At 39.2% G+C, this 20,980-nt stretch overlaps 1 protein-coding gene across 1 annotated transcript; it reads right to left on the reverse strand.

Annotated features, from left to right (window-relative positions):
* Window positions 1-2,645: 2,645 nt before the first annotated feature.
* On the reverse strand, window positions 2,646-3,485 carry LOC146387417 (E3 SUMO-protein ligase ZBED1-like). The gene has a single exon (XM_084929024.1). The coding sequence runs from the start codon at window positions 3,483-3,485 to the stop codon at window positions 2,646-2,648; it is 840 nt and encodes a 279-aa protein (XP_084785150.1).
* Window positions 3,486-20,980: the final 17,495 nt, after the last annotated feature.

Genomic DNA, 20,980 nt, shown 5'->3' on the forward strand with positions numbered 1-20,980 from the left:
CTTGAAGGTAGAAGTTAAAACTTTATTAATTCCCTAAAAAAAATCTATTTTTTTACACTTTACCTATCCTAAGTATTATGAGGGGTGGACAGCCTTGCATGGCACCTGGGAACCAACTCTAGTTCTAAGCCTTTGCTTTGGTCAAGGACGCTTTGAAGGATAATTAACCTATCATATTTTTGATGGTGGGAGAAACCATAGCTCCCAGCGGAGCCTGTGAGGCAACAGTATAATCTATTGAACCACTGTGCGGTTTCTGCCACTCTGATACAACAATCAAGGCTTAAAGGGGAGACTGTGCTTCTAGAGCGCTGGTTATCTGTGAAGGTTCTCAGTCATCCAGGTCATCGTAGTCTAAGGAGCTTGAAAAGAAAAGCGTCTGGACTTCTTTAAGTTGCTTGAAGACGTTTCACCTCTCATCCGAGAAGCTTCTTCAGTTCTAGGGTCAAATGGTGGAGAGTCCCAGATTTAAACCCTGTGGGAGTATCCCCCCAAAGAGGGACAAAGGACCAGGTAAAGGGTCATCAGGGGGTTCTTTGTTTATTTCCTTTACAGTGGCCACTTCAATCACTGAAAAGCACTTTGGAATGACAGTTTGGAGCACTGTATTATCACAATTTTCTTTTGTGTTTAGAAAAGTATAGGAAGCTTTCATTATATTTACTGTGTTTTCTCTAAAATCAATACATTTTTTTCTCATGCGTCCTACCTCATCTTTGCATTTTCCTTTTCTCATACTTATTCTTTTTCTTCTTCTGTTCTCTCTCCTTCACTGTACTTCATATAGTCTGCTCAAATAAATTACAGGAACTCTTTTTAATCAGAGTATAGGATCAAGTCAATTAAACTCCTGTGCTATTGATCTAGTCAAGTAAGTAGTGTAAGGGGTTGTTAAATCAGTTTCTGATTGGTGTTAATGAAATCAGCAACAGGGTCACTAGAGGAGCAACAATGAGATAACCCCGGAAACAGGAATGATTTTGCAGGTGGAGGATATTGACAATTTTCTTTCCGGGGTTGCCAGTTCACAATTTTGCATTTGGCTAAGGTCAGAGTCTCTGCTGGTAACTTAAGGTAATACCTGGACCCAACAGAGCCCAACTCCACCAGGATGGCACATCAATATGTGCCATTGCCAGAAGGTTTGCTGTGCCTCCCAGCACAGCCTCAAGAGCTTGGAGGAGATTCCACGAGACAGTTACTCTAGGACAGAGCTGGACAGGGCTGTAGAAGTGGAGACCCTTAGCCCATGAGCAGGACTAGTATCTGATCCTTTGTGAAAGGAGGAACAGGAACACTGCCAGAGCTAAAAAAAAAAAAAAAAAAAAAAGACCTCCAGTAGGCCACTGCTGTAAATGTCTCTGACCAAACAATCAGAAAATCAGACTTCTTGAGGGTGACCTGAGGGCCCAACATCCTCTATTGCCCCCTGTACTCACTGCCTGGCACCATGGAGGCCAACGGTATCATAGGGTACTAGAATTGGCAGGTCCACCCCTGGTGCCCTGTACTTTTCATAGATGACAGCAGGTTCACTTTGAGAACATGTGACAGACATGAAAGGGTCTGCAGAAGCCTTGGAGAATGTTATACTGCCATAACATTGTTCAGCATGACTGGTTTGGTGGTGGGTCAGTGCTGGTCTGGGGAGGCATATCCATGGCCGGATGCAGAGACCTCTACAGGCTACAGCACAATGACTGTCATTAAGTATTGGGATTAAATCTTTGGACCCACTGTCAGACTGGCACAGTGGGTTCTGGGTTTCTCCTGGTCCACAACAATGCCTGGCCTCATGTAGCCCGAGTATGCATCAGTTCTGGAGGATGAAGGAATTGATACCATTGACTGGCCCTACACTCGCCTGACCCTAAAGCCAATAGAACTCCTCTGATACATTATGTTTTGGTCCATTTGACGCCATCAGGTTGGACCTCTGACTGTCGAGAAGTCCAGTGATGCCCTGATGTTCTTAGGCATGTGTACACATGAGGGCCAAACACACTACTGAGTACCATTTTGAGTTGCTGCAATGAAATTTCAGCAATTTCACCTTGATTTTCGTGGTTTCTGAATAGGGCTAGGCGATATGGCCTAAAATTTATATCGCGATATAATTTGAAGCACGTGTGGTAACGATATATATCGCGATATATTAAAACTGACTCGCATGCCAGATACATTCCCGAATAATAAACACACTTCAAAAAAGTACAGAATGCCATTTTAAAGAACATTTATTGTCAAAACTTTTATAAAATTTTTTTATAAATTACAAAACTTTTCAACTTTTTCCAAACAACGTAACACAAAATTCTTAAATAACAAATAAAAATGACAATAAATGTGCAAACATTTTTGAATAATGAATGGAAGTAAAATATCAGTAAAACACAAAATCCTAAATTGTGCAAAATGTTAATAAATAAACATTAACTTTCTCCCTGCTGTCCTGATCACGTATTTATATTGCACAAAAAACAAAGATGCACATATCTGAACTGAAAACCCTTTAGTTTAACAGGTTTCTTTTCTGTTAAATATAGAACAACAAATTTCAAACTTACAATATGTATTGGATATACAACACAACATCAGTATTTATGGTTCTTGCATGCAGGACCATAAACTAACTTTCTTGCACATTAGAGGTTGTTCGCCAGGAACACAAGTTTGTCAACCGTCTCTGGCTTTAGTGCAGATCGGTGGCATGTTACTATGTTGCCACTGGTGCTGAATGCCCTTTCTGAGGGGGCACTCGTGGCAGGAATGCAGAGGTATTTCCTGGCTAGGCTTGCCACCCTGGGAAAATTAGCCTGGTGCAGCCTCCACCAATTCAGTGGGTCAGCTTCTCCGTCAACATCCAGTGCCTGCAAGTAACTCTTAAGCTCAATTTCAATCACTTCTCTGTCAGTGAGGGCAGTTGGGCCAGGCTGAGAAGGTGCCTTTTTGAAAAAGCTGCCCAGACTTCTTTTACTCCTCTTGGGTTCTTTCTGGGCTTCTCCAGCAGTGCTTGTGTGTGATGGTGGTGACTCAGACACAACTTGCGTCTCTAGCAGTGACTGAATTTCTGCTGTTGCTTTTGTTAAGATGAACTCTCTTCGGTCATCAGCTATATATGATGATCTGAAGCGTGGGTCGACAAAGGGAACCATATCCAGGAGGTCATCAGTTGCAGGGTCTGAGTATTTCTCATTTAAATACTTGAGGATGGCACTCTTCATGCCCTTCGTCAGTTCTGTGTCTTCATCAGCTAGAGGAAGAACTGTGTTATTTAGAAGGTGGAGCACAGGTTTGACATACGAAACACTAACATATTCTTCTCCAGACAGAGCATCTGTGAACTCCATCAGTGGATTGAGTGTCTTGTTCACAGATTCTAACACGTCAATGTCCTGCCAAGTTGGTACCAGGTGCCTGGTTTTTCTGTCTGCCTTCAGGACCTGTGTAATGGCCTTCTCCTGTTCAAGTACCCGCTGAATCATCTGTTGTCGAGACCCTCATCTTGTTGGCGTTTCAGTGATGAGGCGGTGAGGAGGCAGGTTTAGCTCAGCCTGGGCATTAGCCATTTCTCTCTTCCTTTTCCAAGTGTAAGAAAAGACACTCACTATTTTCTTGCACTTGCCAATTGCACGTTCAACACAGGCGTCTTTCATGCTTCTCTCTAAGGACAAAATTGGAAGATATTATTATTAGTCCCGTTACACATGCACAAGATAACAAAACATCTGTACAAACACATCGTCAACATATACAAATACCACTGGTATTTATCTAATCCTAGATAAGGCTGAATTAATTATTTTATTTGATGATTAAAAATACCACACCATACTTAGTCATTAATATGTAGTATTACTAATATAGAATGTTAGACTTATATACTGTTGTTACGAACTCGCATGTCCATGTGTTTGTTTTGTGCAGGTGTTGTGTCTTTTTATGTTAATTTAGCTGTGCCAGGGCCCTGCTCCGATTGGTGCGTGGATACAACGCCCCGATGTGACTGGTTCCAGCTGGAGGACCCGCCCATTAAAAGGAGGCTGGAGTGCTACAGCGGGGAGAGGTCCTCGCGTTTCTCCTCATGACCCAGCAGTATTCCTGCAGCAGCCGCTGGCTGCAGTGCGCTTAAAGGTTGTGGAAGTGGAGTGGGTAGGGGTGAGCTGCCGTTTCTTTTGATCACCCGTTTTCTCCTGTTTTGAGTTAGTTAAGGAGGTCAGACTCTGTCTTTATTTTCGACTTTGTTTTGGTAAGGTCAGGGGTGCGGGATTTGTGTAGATTTGTATTGTTTATTGTTTTGGCCTTGGCTCACCCTGAAGTGTTGACACTCCCGTTTTGGTTCCTTTATTTCACATTGTAAATAAATCACCTTGTATCTAACGGATTTGTTTCTTGTGGCTGCTTGGGTCTTGGGGGGGAAGCGAGTGCCTCATTCGTGTTATGGCCTGGCCCTAGACGGGTCGTAACACTGTATAATGATGTAATAATAACACACGCTTTGTATGTGTGCGCATGTTTGAGAAACCCTGTGATGGGTCACATATAATCAGGGGTTGACTTTTTTTTTGCTTTAGAACTCTAATGAGTACCTACATTGGTATGACATTATAATTGGTACGCATCAAAATTAAAAATGTTTTATGTATTTCGGCCATGTTGGGAAGTGCGCACCGGGCTCCTGGTCTCAGTCGTAAATTAGGTACGCATTTGCACAGTAAAGCCTGAAAATTGGTGTGCATTTTGCACACCACTTATGCGCATATTATTGAACTAGGACTAAAAGAAACGTTTAACTTACCAATGGCGAGGTGGAGCCTGTGGCCGAAGCACTGCAGTCTTGTCCAACCGCTCAGTTCCACTGCTTTCACGATATTTGCGCCATTGTCGGTGGTTATGCAGACTTGAAATTCTTCTTTCAGTCCTCATGACTCCAGCGCTTCCTTTAATCCCTGAGATATCTGTTCACCTGTGTGATCCTCGGGGAAATAAGATGTCTGTAGACATCTGCTGCACAACTTCCACTCTTCGTTGATGAAGTGGACTGTGAGACTAATGTAATAGTGATGGGATTTCCGGCTCTTTTTAGAGAACTGGCTCTTTCGGCTCGGCTCACTTAAAAGAGCTGGCTCTTTCGGCTCCGAACCGGCTCTTCAGGTTGTTTTGTTGCTTTAATTAATTTATTATTAACAATAATATAAAATTATGCACAAAAGGAATTACTAATGTAAAAAAAAAGTGGTTTTATTTATATATGTTTATATATAAATATATGCGGTGGCCCCTAGAGACAAAGCACGTACAAACTCCAAAACACATTTCTAGCGTTAACTGAACTTCCAAAACAGAGCTACCTAGATCACTTAAATTACACAATTGAAAGCATATGTGTATTGTTTGTGTATTTATACACAAGCACTCATATATATTCAAATAATTTAAAAACAATGTTCGTTTACCTGTTACTACCACACACCAAATCCGGTCGTTGGTACTTCCTGGCTTGTGTAGCCACTAGGTAACAAAAGCTCAACACTGCACCTAGCATTCTGGAGCACTTCTGTCGTCTTTTGTATGTGTTTCTGAGTTTTTACGTGTTTTGGAGTTTGTACATGCTTCAGGGTTTGTACATGCTTCAGAGTTCGCTTTGTCTCTAGGGGCCACCGTAAATATACTTTTATTTAATCACTCCACATAAAATGTAATAAATAAATCATATAATAGAAAAACCAACTATTCACATTTCAACTTTTAACTATTTAAATTTTCAGCTTTTCCCTTTTAAACAAAGTGAAACAACACAAAACACTACAAACCACAACAAATATAAATTAAAGTATGAAAACAAAAAGAACATACATATTCTCTGTCATATGGGCCTGCATGAATAAACTTTCTGAATCCTTTATCATCTGCAACTTAAAATAGTTGTGGATGATTACTATACCTTTCTAATGTGACGTTGTTGTCCCTGGCTCTTTCTCTGTCTCTCCCTCCTGCTCTGTTCCTGCACTACTGCAAGTCTAACTACCGCACCTCCCCCCTCTTCCCAGCGTAAAGCACAAGGCTCGCATGCGGAGTAAAGCGGAAAAAAAGTGCGAGAGAGAGGGTGAGAGAAAAAAAAAAAAAAAAACGGCTCGTGATAAGGAGCCGGCTCGCGTCGTTTACGTCAAAGACCCGGCTCTAAGAGCCATTTCGTTCGCGACCGACACATCACTATAATGTAAGGCTCCATTGTGCGACTCGACCACAAGTCCGTAGTAGTTGCATAGTGTTTTATGCTCCAGAGTTCTTTCTTCACTTGCTCGCGGACTTGGTCAAACAGTTGGGGCATTTCAGTTTGGCTAAAACGTTTCCCGTCAGGTACCTCGTAATGTGGATCAAGTGTTTTAACCATGTTCTTAAAGCCGCTTTTCTCCACTGTGAGAAACGGCACCATGTCCTTGCACAAGTACACTGTTATGGCATTTGTGATGGCAATCCACCGCTGACTCGTTTTGGCCTTTGGAAAAGGCTTGGAAAATATTGGTCTGCTGGCGTCTAAGGTCACCTTTTTAATTTCCACTCGACTGATTGGGCGTTTGTGCAGTGCGCAGTTTTTGGCTTTCCTGGTACTCCAAAATGTGCTTAGTCTTGAGGTGATAAAACAAATTACTGGTATTTCCTGTCTTTGAAATCACTGTTGCTCGGCATACTTTGCAGATTATATTTTTCTGCTCAGTATCTGACTGCCTAAAACCAAACCAGTTCCATATGACCGACGTCGCACCGGTCTTTTTTACGAGCACCACCTCCTCCTCATCACGTGTAAGCTCCATGCTTGCAGCCGCTGCCATGTTTTCGCCCAAAACAGGCGCAGCTTGATGACATCATCAACATGCGCTATCGCGATAGAGCGGTATAGTCAAAATCTCTATCGTTGGCCAAATTTATATCATTTTCATCGTATATTGTTTATATCGCCCACCCCTATTTCTGAATGCATTCCTCTGTAGGTTGATCATTTTGATTTACATAAAACTATGGCACCCACACACATTAGCCAGTTCATATCAGTATAGATATCCAGTATTACTTTTTTCCCTTTGAGATCTGATGTGTTTTCTAAGTGTTCATTTAATGTTTTTAAGCAGTGCACTTAGAGAGCATGGTCTGTGGCTTATAATTTGAATCCAATTACTTGTCAGCATGGCTAGAAGCAAGATCCAGAAAATAAACTGAAGAAAGCTTAATATGATCACTTGAAGTTATAAGTTATAAGATTTTGATTTTGTTTTGGGCTATATGGTAAGATTTTTTAATATTTCTTTTTTTGGTTTGCTTTTAATTTCCCTACTTTTCCTGCTCTTTAAAGTCTTTACTCTTTAAAATAAATTAACCAGAGACATTTCAGACAAAATATAATTGGTGTGAGCTTGCCCAGAGGTTTCTGAGATATTTGTCTGGGTGGTATTCATGTCTTGTAAATTTTATCTGTACCTCATACAAAATCTGATCATCACTTTTAATGTTTTTTAACACATGTATCCATTTTTCATAGTCTTAAGGAAAAAACTGGGGTAAATAGATAGCAATTTACTATTATTTTGTATCACAACAGGTAATGTCTTTTACTTTTCTTAACATTTATCTATTCTGTTTCCCTCCTTTGTCTTTCAGTTTTCTCCTCCTCCATGCTTCAGCTTGTTCCTCCCTCCTAGGAGAAGCTGGAAGCAACATTCATAATGTATACAGCCTCCAACACCAAAGCAGATTTTTCATGCGGTGTTTCTAAGACCAAGGTGGAGCTAAGAAAGAGAAATGCTGTGTGAAGGGTGCATGAAGTATAAACTCAGTGTTCTGGGGATTCACATGTGGGACTACAGCACATAGCTGTCAAACAAAACCCAAACAGTCCTGACCCGTGACAATATGAAACAGGAAAATACTGCTGTGTAATCCATTTATTTCAACAAAGTAACTGTATTCTAAATACCACCTTTTTAAACGGTAACGGAATACAGTTACTCATATTTTGTATTTTAAATACGTAACGGCGGTACATGTATTCCGTTACTCCCCAACACTGTGTGTGTGTATATATGTATGTGTGTGTATGATAAAAATTCGATATTTTTTCGATACAAAAAAATGTTCATGCCTTTTTAATTTGTCATTTATTAAAATTATAAATATATATTTTAACTCAAAAGTACAGTTTTTAAATTTAATGTTGCTGAAACAAAAAAGTAATAAAAAAAATAAATATATCTCAGGGCTCGCAAAATTTCAAAATCCCTGGTAGCCCTTCGGGCAGGGACTCTTCAGTTTTTGGTAGCCCAAAATAAATTTAAGTAGCCCGAATAAAAAAGAGAGCAATTTTTTGATTGATGTTTTGTTTCCGGTTTTGTTTCCTTTACAATATTATACATTTTCTTTTTGAAGTTTGCAAAGACTGCTAAATTTTGCCAGTGGTAGTTCACTCTTTGCAACATAGTACGCTGTTTTAAACTGATTTTCAGGTTTATTTTTAGTATGTTATTTGCAATTGGTGTTTGTTCTGGGAAAGATATTGCAGACTGAGCAATAATGCATTTCTTGCAAATCTCATGGGTTCTAATGGGGGCCTTTCTTAAAATGACTGGTCCCAGTAACAAAGGCGCTTGTCGACTCAGAAATCAAGGGAAAACCAACAACACACCCGGCAGAACATTATGTTATTTACACGGGTGCACATAAGTGGTCCGCATGTGCACATTCGTTGTCAAAATAAAAGACGCGCACCAGATAAGAAGTTGCAACGCGCGTTTGCGTCCATATAAAAGGCACTGTTTTTGTCCGCTAGAGTGGGATTTTCACGGCACATTCCGCACCACATCTCTGTGCGTTCATCATTTGTTTGAAGCCAGCTCACCTCCTGCAACCACTTTTCCGAGAATGCCACTTCTTTTGTGGTTTGGACTCCTTCTGACATTTCTTTGGAGGTGGAGGAAAACCAAAGTAATTGCTTGAAGGAGCTTCTTCGACATCTTTAAGAGTTCTAAACAAATGTCTGTCCTCCTCCAGAAAATCTTATGTACGCAAACACGCGTTGCAACTTCTTATCTTGTGCACGTTTTTTATTTTGACAGCGAATGCGCACCTGCGGACCACTTATGTGCACCCCTGGTTATATAGCTTGTCATATTGCAGCCACAGAAATTCTTTTGTCCATGAAACCATAAAGCTGCACTTTCTTTTTGCCTTATAGTCTGATTTGTCATAACTTTTCCGTTTTGTGGTAAGCTTTTCTTTGGCTGTCACTTCTTCACCCTGACCTGTCTTATTTGGCTCAGCAGAACTAAAATATATATCCTGCTACTTTTACACACGCACTCACATAACGCTCAGCGATTCTCTGTGCAATCAACCTCTCACATGTTTAAGCTTGCTGCAGGAGATTTCACTTGTCATGTTTGCATAGTAAGCTAACGATTGATAAGACGATGTCAGAGGAATTGGTGCGCAAATTATCGTCACTCACCAATCAGTACTGTCGCTCTCTATACACAGTTCGCGCGATTGCAAAGTGAAAGCAAAAAACAAGCGCAAATTCAAACGCGATTTCAATATGTCACATATTGACAGTGGCTCACCGATGCCAATGACATAATTACCCAGCTACATTTCCGAAAGAATGCAAAAGCATTGACATATTTTTCCTTCCTACGATAGCCCCACGGGCAGGGCAGAGATAGATTTTGGTAGCCCGACTGGAAAAATCGCTAGCCCCGGGACGTCGGGCTAGCGATTTTGCGAGCCCTGTATCTGATTGAGGAATCACTCATCTTTGGAAAACAGAGTTTATTACAGAGAAATGGCTCTTTCCAAAATAAAAGCTATACTATACGCTTCTTCTGTGGTATATTCTCAGCAGCATATTAAACATATCAGGTCCCCATAAGGAGAATCATGTGCTAACGGCTGTCTAAATGACTCGGGTAAAGTTTGTAGCATGCGTGCTTGTTGTTTTTGTCTGCTTCCACTTGTCTTTGCACTAGGATGCTGTCGGAGTAAATGTGCAGTCATATTTGTTGTGTTCCCACTAGTGCTGTCAGCGTTAATCTCCGTGAAATGACGTTAATGCCACAACACGGCAAATCTCCATTAACGAGCTACCGCGGATCGCCCCGTGCGTGGGGCTGGACGGCCAACACGTTAACGAGCTAACTGCGCTAACACACTAGTTCCCACCCGTGTAATTGAGCATTGCGTGGCACATCCAACATACTGTTTTACTTTAGTCCATGACGCACTTACCTTCAGGGTCATACGTCACATGAAAACCAAAATAGTTCCAAAGGCCAGATCTGAATGAGGGTGGGGGAGGTTCAATTTGCCATGTTGCAAGGAGAGCTTAACTTCTGTCTCGCTAGCTTGCCCTGTGCTCAGTGAATCTGCGTTCGACTACTCCGCCTAGGCTGCACTGTCGAGCGCAGATCCACTGAGCGCTCAACACAGACAGCATCGTCAAAAGGAAAGTTGATAAAATAAATTATAAATTTTGTATTGTTCGATACATATGCGTACCGAACCGAAAGCACTGTATCGAACGGTTCAATATTGATACGAGTATCGTTGCACCCCTAATATATATATATATACATATATATAAACACTACAACTTAGAACACGTTAACTTATAAATATGACCCCCAATATATGACCCCAACCGACCGCATGCTCAGTGAATACCTCAGGCAGCAGAAACCCAAGAAACAGGAGCAAGAGGAGGAACCGTCATGGAAGAACAAACCCTTGCACAGTATGGATGACATCCAGAAATCCTACCAGTGGCTGGACAAAGCTGGACTGAAAGACAGCACAGAGACACTAATCATAGCAGCACAGGAACAAGCTCTGAGCACAAGACCCATAGAGGCTGGGATATATCACACCATGCAAGACCCCAGGTGCAGGCTGTGTAAAGATGCCCCTGAGACAATCCAGCACATAACAGCAGGATGCAAGATGCTAGCAGGCAGGGCATACATGGAATGCCATAACCAAGTGGTCAGCATAGTATACAGGAACATCTGTGCCAGGTATGGCCTGGAAGTGCCAAGGTCAAAATGGGAGAGACCCCCTAGGGTGGTCGAAAATGACGAGCTAAGATCCTGTGGGACTTCCAGATACACATGAAAAAAATGGTGATGCTAACCAACCGGACATAGTGGAGGTAGACAAGCAGAGGAAGACCACTGGAGTGATAGACGTAGCAATACCGAAAGACAGCAACATCAGGAAGAAGGAACACAAGAAGCTGGAGAAGTACCAAGGGCTGAGAGAAGAGCTAGAGAAGATGTGGAGGGTAAAGGTAACAGCGGTCCCAGTGGTAATCTGAGCGCTAGGTGCAGTGATTCCCAAGCTAGGAGAGTAGCTCCAACATATCCCAGGAACAACATCCAGGATTCTCTGTCCAGAAGAGCGCAGTCCTAGGAACAGCAAAGATACTGCACAGGACCCTCAAGCTCCCAGGCCTCTGGTAAAGGACTCGAGCTTGAAGGATAGACCACCTGCAGGGGCAAGAGGGATATTTTTATATATAGTATAATTTATATAAATATAATAAAATGTATATAATTTATATTTTTGTTATTGTCTGAACTTTATTTTCTTTATGGGCCAGTAGTTGCCTACATATGTAGTGGCCCTATTAATTAATTGTCAATTTAATACCAACAATTCTGGGGGCTAGTTGGACTTTGGGTAACTAAATACTGTCTGAGCTTTTTTTTCCATTTATTTTGCAACGGCAACCAGCAGTTTCTAATGCAAGGTCTTACGCTGGTCTGTTATTTTCTTGTAATCCTGTATGAGTCTCTTTATTTTTCATCTAAATGTCTTTGGTGTCTTGTGGATGCCTAGCAACAACTTGAGGGGAATTGTTAGTGGATCTTAATATTATACTTTTGTGAATAAAAATCAATAGTCCCCACTTCTTGCAATACAGAGAACAGGAAAGAAGGAAAAAAGTGTACTGCTTTCAACAGTTATTATGAAAAACTTCTTTCAGAATGCCTTTGTACATTAAATATTCATCACTTTTTTTCCCCACACCTTAGAAATCAAAGGCTTCATTTTTTTTTCATCATGAATCTTTTTTCTTAAAAAAAATCTGTTAGTTATTTTTCAGCACAAACCATGTTTTCCTAAACATCCTTACTTAGGTTTCTGAGCTTGAGAGAGAACTTAAGAAAACTTTCTACTTGAAGAACAAAGTACTAAGAATGTACCTACTGCAAAATGGGACTATGTATTACTAAAGTCTTTCTTGAAAACACTGCAAACTGCAAGCCCAAAAAAGCATGAGGACTTCTATGATAGCAACCCTCCTGAAAATTGGGTTGTCATAGTCCTGGGTCTCCAGCCCAATATTTTCAGCCTGTTTTGGACTTTTTTAGTTCTTTGGAATTATGTTCAAGTTCTCAAAAGTCCCTAAGTTTTGTTACTTATATTTCTAGTTCTTGTTTCTTGTTTGTCTATGTTTGTGTCTAGTCTGTTCTACTTTCGTATCTGTGCTTCATATTTCCTGTATGAAGTCAGTCGTGTCTCTGTCTCCACAGTTGTGCCCAGTTGGGTCTGTTTGGTCACCCAGTAGGGTTGGCCGATATATAAAAATTTTCCAACCGACAATTGTCAGTCCAATAATCAACGATGGGCAATATATTCGCGCATGCGCAGACCTTTTGATGGGAGGAGCAATGTAATCATGCACGGACCGATTTGCGCATTTACAACACAGAAGAAGTCCAAGCATGGACAAACTAATCCCCCCCCCAAAAAAGAATAAAAAAATAAAAATAATTAGGGCTACCAGCGTTAACGCGATTAAAATTTTAATCAACCCATCTGGAGTGCAGATTGAACAAACTTTGGACAATCTGCCCGAAATGCGTGAACAGAGACATTTCAGGGATTTTTACTTTATTTGAGTCTGTGCTCCAGATGGGTTATTGTTAATTGTGTTAGTGCTGTCAGCGTGTTAATGCTGACAGCACTAAAAGAAATATAAAGTCGCCAATTTGGGATTTCTTTGGCTTTAAACCAGATGAAAGAGGTAAACCTAAGGATGTAACCAAAGCGGTGTGCCGCTTGTGCAGACGTATAGTGCGAGCAAAGTACTCAGACATGACTAACTTGCATAAGCATGTACGTGTCCACCAACACCTTCCCCGTTTGTTCTGTTAAGTTTGTATGTCTTAATTTTGGTCTTGATGTTAGTCAGCTATTGTTTTAATTTTGACACCCCCTCGTCACATGTGCATCATGTTCTGTTTTGCTATGTATGTCCCGTCAGTCAGATTCTGTTCAGCCATGCTCCCAGGTGTGTTCACTCTGCTCTAATTCCTTCCTGTGTATATATAGTGCCTTGTCGCTCTCTGTTCTTTAGTGTGTTCTCACTCATGGTGTGTTTTGCCTCTGTCAGTCTGGGCCTACCTTGCCTAGTTATTGTATTTGCCCTTTGTTTTGCTTTTGTGCCAGTAATATAGCTGTGATTTTGAGTTTTACATCTGTCCAGCAGTGTTAGTCCACTCCATGCTAGCCACATGCCCACTTAACATGAACTGCTACATCTACACCAGTGTAGACAGGCCCACAGTTGGAGAACCACAGGTTAAGGGGAAGGGTCCACATATATGGTAGTGTGTCAGTAGTTTTTGTAAGAGAGACAGTTTGTGAGCAGGATTTTTTCAAGGTTACGACTTAATTTGGGATTAAGGTTTGAATTAAGTCTTGGTAAGGGTTAAGCTAAAAGTTGAAAAAGATTGTCTAGTTGTGATCAGTAAGCTTAGAGTAAGAGCTAGGGACTGCTTTATGTTAGAGATGGCATGATACCACTTTTTTATGTCCGATATCGATATCATAAATTTGGATATCTGTCGATACCGATATGAATCTGATATAGTGTATTTTTTAATCAATAAAACTGTTTTTTTTTTTTTTTTACTATTTTGCTGCATTTTGTATAAGTTCATACTCAAGTTTAACCCTTTAAGTCCTACCATAGAACCAAGTCCGCCAGAGCTTATATTATATTTTTACATGTTGTAGTGCCATTTTTGGGAGCATTTCAAGTTGATATACATCAATACAACCATTATAGCCCATAGTAATTACTATGCATCAAGTGCATAGTAATTACATAAATTGCAAAAAATGCAATAAACTACAAAAAAATTGAAAATTGTTTTTGTTTTTTTTAACATATATTTCTAGTTAGAGAAATTTAAGAGGCTTATCCCTCAAAACTGTAAATACAAAAAAGTTGCACAAAATAGTTTCCCACCACAGGAAATTTATTTTAAGTGTCTTCATGGGAAAAACAAAAATAAATATTATAATGCAAATTTGCAAAAAAACAGCATATGCATCAAAATAAACTATTTCCAGCAGTGCAATGTGAGTCCTAAGCATCCCAGAAGCGACACAAAGTCATAAAGTCAAACATATCTTTTAAAAACACAAGTATAGGCTCATAAGGCCCTGATGGTTAAAAAAAAAAAAAAAACTACATTTCCGCAAAATGACGCCACTTCCGGTTTTGGGCAGGTCATGGCGGACATGCGATAGTTCGCGCTGATGGATGTAGGAAGTGTTATGAACAGCTGATCGGATCGGCAAAGCGTGTTTCTGGAATATTATTTTTGTTGCTGCAAGTGCTTTTTATGCAGTTTTTGCAAAGCTATATGTGGAAGGAAACCCTGACCTAGGACAAGCTGATGGCATAAGATGTAAGTACAACTCCTCTGGTTTCATATGCAAAAAAAATTATTGCGCTAGCTTACGTGGTTGCAGTGCTATCGGGATTTAAAAATAGTTACGCAAAACGGAGCGTGCCCGCTCCGACCGGCTTTAAGGGGTTAAAAAAAAAAAAACAACAACAACAAAACACAAAAGCTATTCTGTTATACCTGTATGCAAAAAATACACTGCACCCAAAATATTTCATAGTTCAGCAATACTGATCAATCTAATAAACTTAAACCTACACCATCCTTCCACCATCTGGTATTTTAAAGAGTACTTAGCAGAAATATTAAACAACCTAACTAATAGGGTTGCCAACTCCGATCAAAAATAATAGGAAACCATCCCCCACCCTCCACCTCGCGATGCTTAATTGACGTAGTCAACTTTAATTTAATTAAAACTTTGGGTATAAGATTTAGATAATTATTTATTAAAAGCCAGACATTTTAAAATAGAATAAGAAAGAAAAGTATGTCTTCGTACCCCCCTTTTCCCTGTTATAGCCCTACCTGCCCCCCTGGCTAAACTTTGCTAGACACGCCCCTGCACAGTTACCAGCCGTCAGCTACGTAGAAGAGGATCCTGGTGTAGAAAGTAATATTTTTTTTAATTTTTTTTTGTAGAAAGTAATATTAAATAAATTCTATTAACAGCTTATCAAGCTTAAACATGCTGCTGTTGTTCAGCCGCTGGTTTCCTCTTTCTGGTGCAAAGTGGGCCAAAAACAAACAAGAGAGACGGGAAGTTTCATGATTGAAGTAGCAACAAGCGAGGGAGGGGGAGAGAATGAGAGGCAGTCTCCATATATCGGTTGTTAAGCTTAATGTGGGAGTGCTTTACAAACATTCAGAGATGAACTTACACACTTGCTTTACTTCTCTCTGGGATAACTTTCTCGGAGATGAAATGCCGGTTTGATAGCGAGGCTCCAAATGCTCAACCAGACCGCCGAGAGGTCTCGCACGCCACAGCCGCTCTATCGATACCGATACTAATATCGGTCCATCTCTACTTTATGTCACTGAGTACTAACTCAAAGACAGATGTAAGTGTATGTGTGTGCGTGTGTGTGTGCTAACCTAAGTAATTCTCCAACTGAGCAGGAACTGGGGTAGCCCAATAGCCTACAGTGATGTGAACCTCGTTAATTACCCCTCTGTCTTTGATCTCAGCCTAATGAGCAGAAAACGAGGTGATAATGAGCCTAGATGAGCTTTTTGAGACTTTCAGCTACTAATCACTCCATGGGAAAAAGCTGCTATTTGTGTGCGTGCATGTGAGTCTGTGTGGTGTGATAGTGTACTATGTAGAAAGGTACTGGGAAGGTTACGGTGGTAAATTGAAAGTGGTTTGCAACTGCTCCTGAAAGTGTGGAATAGTTCTCCAAATATCCCAGAAAGGTTCTTTTCAGGTTTTCAACATTTATAGACTGATCCTTGAAAATGTAACGGTTTGCATACAGAGTGCTGACTGCTAAAGTTGTCTGAAAGTTCTTTAGAAGAGGTGAGATTAAGGCTTTAAGCAAACGGTGGTCTGCCAGAGACTTTGGATAAGGTTATTGCAGTCATAGTCTTGGAAATTTTCCTATATGTGATGTAAGAATGGAAAACAACAGTCTGCTTTCTCTTGATAGGTTCTCAATTGGTTATATATCACCAGAACTGCATTAATCTACAAAAAGGGGGCTATGAAGATAATTAAAAACTGACCAGTAAAGAGCAACATACAGTTACTTTAATGTGCATTACTGATTAATTTCTGTGTGAGAACTTTTAGTAGTGGCTATTTGGCAGCAAGTGAGCTGTAGAATTCATTGCACGCTGATGCTTTTGTCTTTTTGTTGTTGTTGTTGTTGGTTAATGGCATCGCATAAAACATACATCTTTGGCCCTTTGACACTTATTAGTTAATACTGACTATGTATTCACAGCTTAGCCTGGTTCTTCCATTCACTGAAATTATCTTTCTTTAATCAGTTGACACAATAATCAACAATAATAAGCATGAAATCGAAAGTGAATCATAAGTAGTGTAAAATCACTTGAGGCTCATGCATAGTTACTAAATGTTATGCATCTCTTGGATATCATTTTCTACTTAAAGATCAAATTTCACATGTTTTTTTTAAAAAAGAAGGTTGTTCTCTTCTTACTTACCAAAACACCTTTTATATTTCATTTTTATAGGAGTTTGAAAAAATCTAATGCACAGAGTGAATCCTCAAGAAGTCTGTGCAGCAGAATAAAATTGTGTTTGCTGAGATGGGATGGTTTTTATGTAGTGGCGTGCCCAACAAGAAAAAGTGTAACTTCTTCTTTATCCCTCCCTCTCACTTACACATTAACAGCAGATAAACCAAGAGAAGGCAAAGGCAAAGGATCTGAAAATACTGACCTCATCTTTTAATTTTCACACAAACCTTTCAGTAGACATGAATAAGAGTTCTGCAGCAGTTTATTCATTTCCCTTTCCATATTTTTACCTTTATTGCTCTACATGCACAGCCAAGTGCCACACCATGAAAATATTTGAAGTCAATTCAGTGTTGTGAGTGGTTGTTTGTTTTGTCTGTTTGTTATTGTAGGTTTTTTTTAGTTATTTTGAACCTCAGTTATAACAACTTTTTGTCATCATCAACTTTTCTTTTTGTCATCATTTTCTTTGTGGTTCTTTGCTTATTTACACCTTTTTGATTTCTCACTCTTTCACCTGTGCCTTGTTTTCAGATTAGTTCCTTTTTTATTAATAGGACAGTAAGTGACTTTGTTGGTTGTCTGTCCATCTGTTTTACTCATTTACCTTCTTGTTCAACCATCTTCTTTCCCTGCAAAGCTCCTTCTGTTAGCGTCTTATAGTCTGTGGTTTGGTTCTGGCTCTTATTGGTTTAACCTGTCAGGGGTCTCCATCATATTTTGTTCTCCAGTAAATTCAATTAAAATTTCTCTGATTTCTTGATATACTTCACTCATATAAGCACATAATAAATCAGCAGGTGATAGCAGGTGTTAAAATTAATTAAATAAAACCCTGGATGACATTGACAGGCTGAGGCTATACCATGTCAAAACTAATATATATAGTCTCTTATAATCTCTTTCTGAATATTGTGCATATTTCACTGTGGACTGAGTGTTTGATACTTTCACAGAATTAATATGGCAACATGTAGTGCTTCATAATAAGAAACAAGTATTCACAGAAATTTCTAGAACATATGAGCTTCACATATCCTTAAAAATTTCCCTTTATTAGATGGGGCTTTGTTTAAAGTAAACAAATCTAGAACCAAACATCTTCATTGGCAATTGATGAACAGTAGGGAAAATGCCTGTCGTGAGTTGTCTGACAACCCTGGCCTAGATTTTTCGCTACAGCTCTGACAGTAATCAGCCAATGAGGGAATTCAAATAGTGTTTAAACAAACAAAAAAAAGACAAACTACATCAAAGATGTTCAACTTTCAGGCAGATTTCTGGTTGAAGGTATTGCTCCATGCTTGCCTTCAGGGACTTCGATATTATGGGATTTTATTATTTTTTAAAAGTGGCAGAATAAAGCAAACTTTAGTAAGTGGTTTTCACAGTAAAACAATAGAAGTGAGCAATACTGTTTCTTGCCAAGTGAAGCAGAAATCTCTCGTGGCTTGAAACTATAGAAGAGGTGGTTAATATTTTTTTATCCATGAGTTTTCTAACTTTTTGTACTAATGACAATATATATACAGTATGCTAAAGTGCAAATCTGACAGTTTCTTTTTTGTTTTTGTAGCTAGTTAGTTTACATTCACCAGTTTAGCATTTTAATATTTAATATCTGATCACTGGGCTTCTTGAAGAAACACTTGTCTTTCTTTCTTCCTCTTACCTGGGTACATTTGTCATGAATGAACTGGAAAATATTATTCCATCTTTTTATGATTACATAAATATTCATCAGTTGACCAGTTATAGAAAACTAATAACACTGAACTCAATCATAAGTATACATAAAGAAGCAAGAGTAACGATCATTGACATGCGTTTTTTTTCCTCCGTTTTTTGTTTTTTTTTAAAGAATTCCTGTTGCATTTTCAGCTTGCCTTCCAGTTTGCTGGAAATTTGTTTTATGGTGGGTGAGCCACAGTTCTTTCACTTGTCAAATAATCTGAGATTCAAAGATTTATATACCTGTGAAGCCCTGTCTGATCAGTTTTTGAGCCTGTGGTGGATTCTGAGCAGAGTATAGCCCTGCTGTTTCCTACCATTCTCTAAAAAACTGTACAGTAATACTCTTTTCTATGACAGGTGAACACACCTGTCAGGCATAAGATTCCACACACATATTTCTGTATAATACCTTCTTACAGCTGCTTCTTAGTGTTATAGTGTACATATAGTTTATTATATAATTTTGCACTACTCTATTGCACATCTCAGTGTTACTTCAGTTTAATTCAACCATGTTAACAATGTTTGACAGATAATGCAGTACACTATGCTTCGTATAATGAGCTCATTCTGGTACTTCCAGTACAAGCTAATTTCTTCACATATTCTTTCCAGAAGTAGGTAGTTTTGTTTTTTTTAAAGATGTGTTAAGGCAAACTCTTATCCGGCGTTCTGGTTCTTGACAAGTGTTCTTGACTTGGTTAGATATTAGATATTGTAGAGGCTTCCTTTTTTGGAGAGATTTCTGAGCTGTCCACTGCAATCTTTCTTTTTAAGAATGATTCAGATTGTTGATTTGGCCACTCAAAAAGTTGTTTCTCTGCCAAGTTTATTTTGGTTTTTAGCCTAATGATGGTTGACTTCATTTGCAATGATATCTTTGGACCCTATAGTGTGAGTTTGAGTAAACAGCTACCAAATACAAGTTCATTTGGAATCAACACAAGATCTTTTATGTACTAAATTTACAATAGACTACAGAGGGAAAAGGTCACAATTGGCTATGAAACTGCTCGTTAGGCAATTGTCCAATTATGTAGTATTTACAAAAATGACTAGTTCCTTAGCAGATGATGCAGTACTTTCGGTAAAAGCCTTGAATTAAAGTTGTTCTGGTAGGATATAGAGTCAATCATTAAAAAATAATTACAACGTCCAAATACTTGCCCCAAACTATAACTTTAACCTGTGTGATTAGCTAATTTCACTACACAAACGGCAGTTGCAAGTACCACAGAAACAGCCACAGAGATACAGCACGAATGGGACATTTTCATTAACAAAAACAGATAAATAAGAAAAGTTTTCAGCATCATTATCTTTAGAGAATCTGGTTGTTCATCTTTGCCTAAAGGTTGTCAGTTCAATCAAAACCCTCCACCTGCTCAACATTTATGAACAGCCTGTTTTATTTTAATGTGTTGTCTGACATCTGCCAGGATTTAACCACCGATCTTTTGTTTGACATTCACTGGAGATGAGGGTTGGATCATCTTTATCTACCAGGTCCTAATTAGTATCATCATCTTAAGCATTACCAAAAATGCATATAATTATAGCACTATATTGATACTGGTACATTTAACAAGTCTAACCTTGAATTACATTCATTAGCCATGGCCATGAGGTGCAGCAATTTTATCCTCTGCTGATTGATTACCCGTCACGTTTCTCTCATAGTGCAGGTTTACAAAAGTAGAATGGGAGGTAGAGCCTTCGTCTATCAGGTCCCTCTCCTGTGGAATCAGCTCCCAGTTTAGATTCAGAAGACAAAAACCCTCCCAACTTTTAAGAATCAAAGTTTGGCTGCAATAGCTGTATTTGATCTCAAATCATGTTTCCCTGAACCTAACAAAGTAGATTTTTTTTCAAAGATTGAATACATATTAGAATTGCAGAAAAAATGACAGACTCACTCATAATAAGACCTTTAAAATCTTTCCATATCTTCTATTTGCATTTCTTATTCTTTAAAACTCTTCAATAAATTCCGGTGTACCAGACGGGGCTTGTTCATAAATTCTTCTCATTACTGCCATGATAATGTTTATCTTCACAGTGTTGTATTTATCTTGATCCAGCTTTCTATGCCTAGTCTGTTTAAATAGACTTCTCATCTCAGCAGGAGAGTTAACGAACAACACATAAACCTTCAGAAAGCTTTAAGATCAAACTCAGATTTCAGTACATTTCCCAGGGCAAAAAAAGGTTAAAAGAAACTGTTGCTCTATCATCCAATTTCTACCCCTGATAGATTATTACTGGACATTTACCACAAAAAAAAC

This window comes from Perissodus microlepis, chromosome 5 (assembly GCF_051167445.1).
Source record: "Perissodus microlepis isolate ML-2025 ecotype Zambia chromosome 5, ASM5116744v1, whole genome shotgun sequence".
NCBI classification, from domain to species: Eukaryota; Metazoa; Chordata; class Actinopteri; order Cichliformes; family Cichlidae; genus Perissodus; species Perissodus microlepis.

Bases quoted from the DNA above. Each gene is read 5' to 3' on its own strand.
- LOC146387417 (XM_084929024.1), bottom strand. From the start codon at position 3,485: ATGATTCAGCGGGTACTTGAACAGGAGAAGGCCATTACACAGGTCCTG.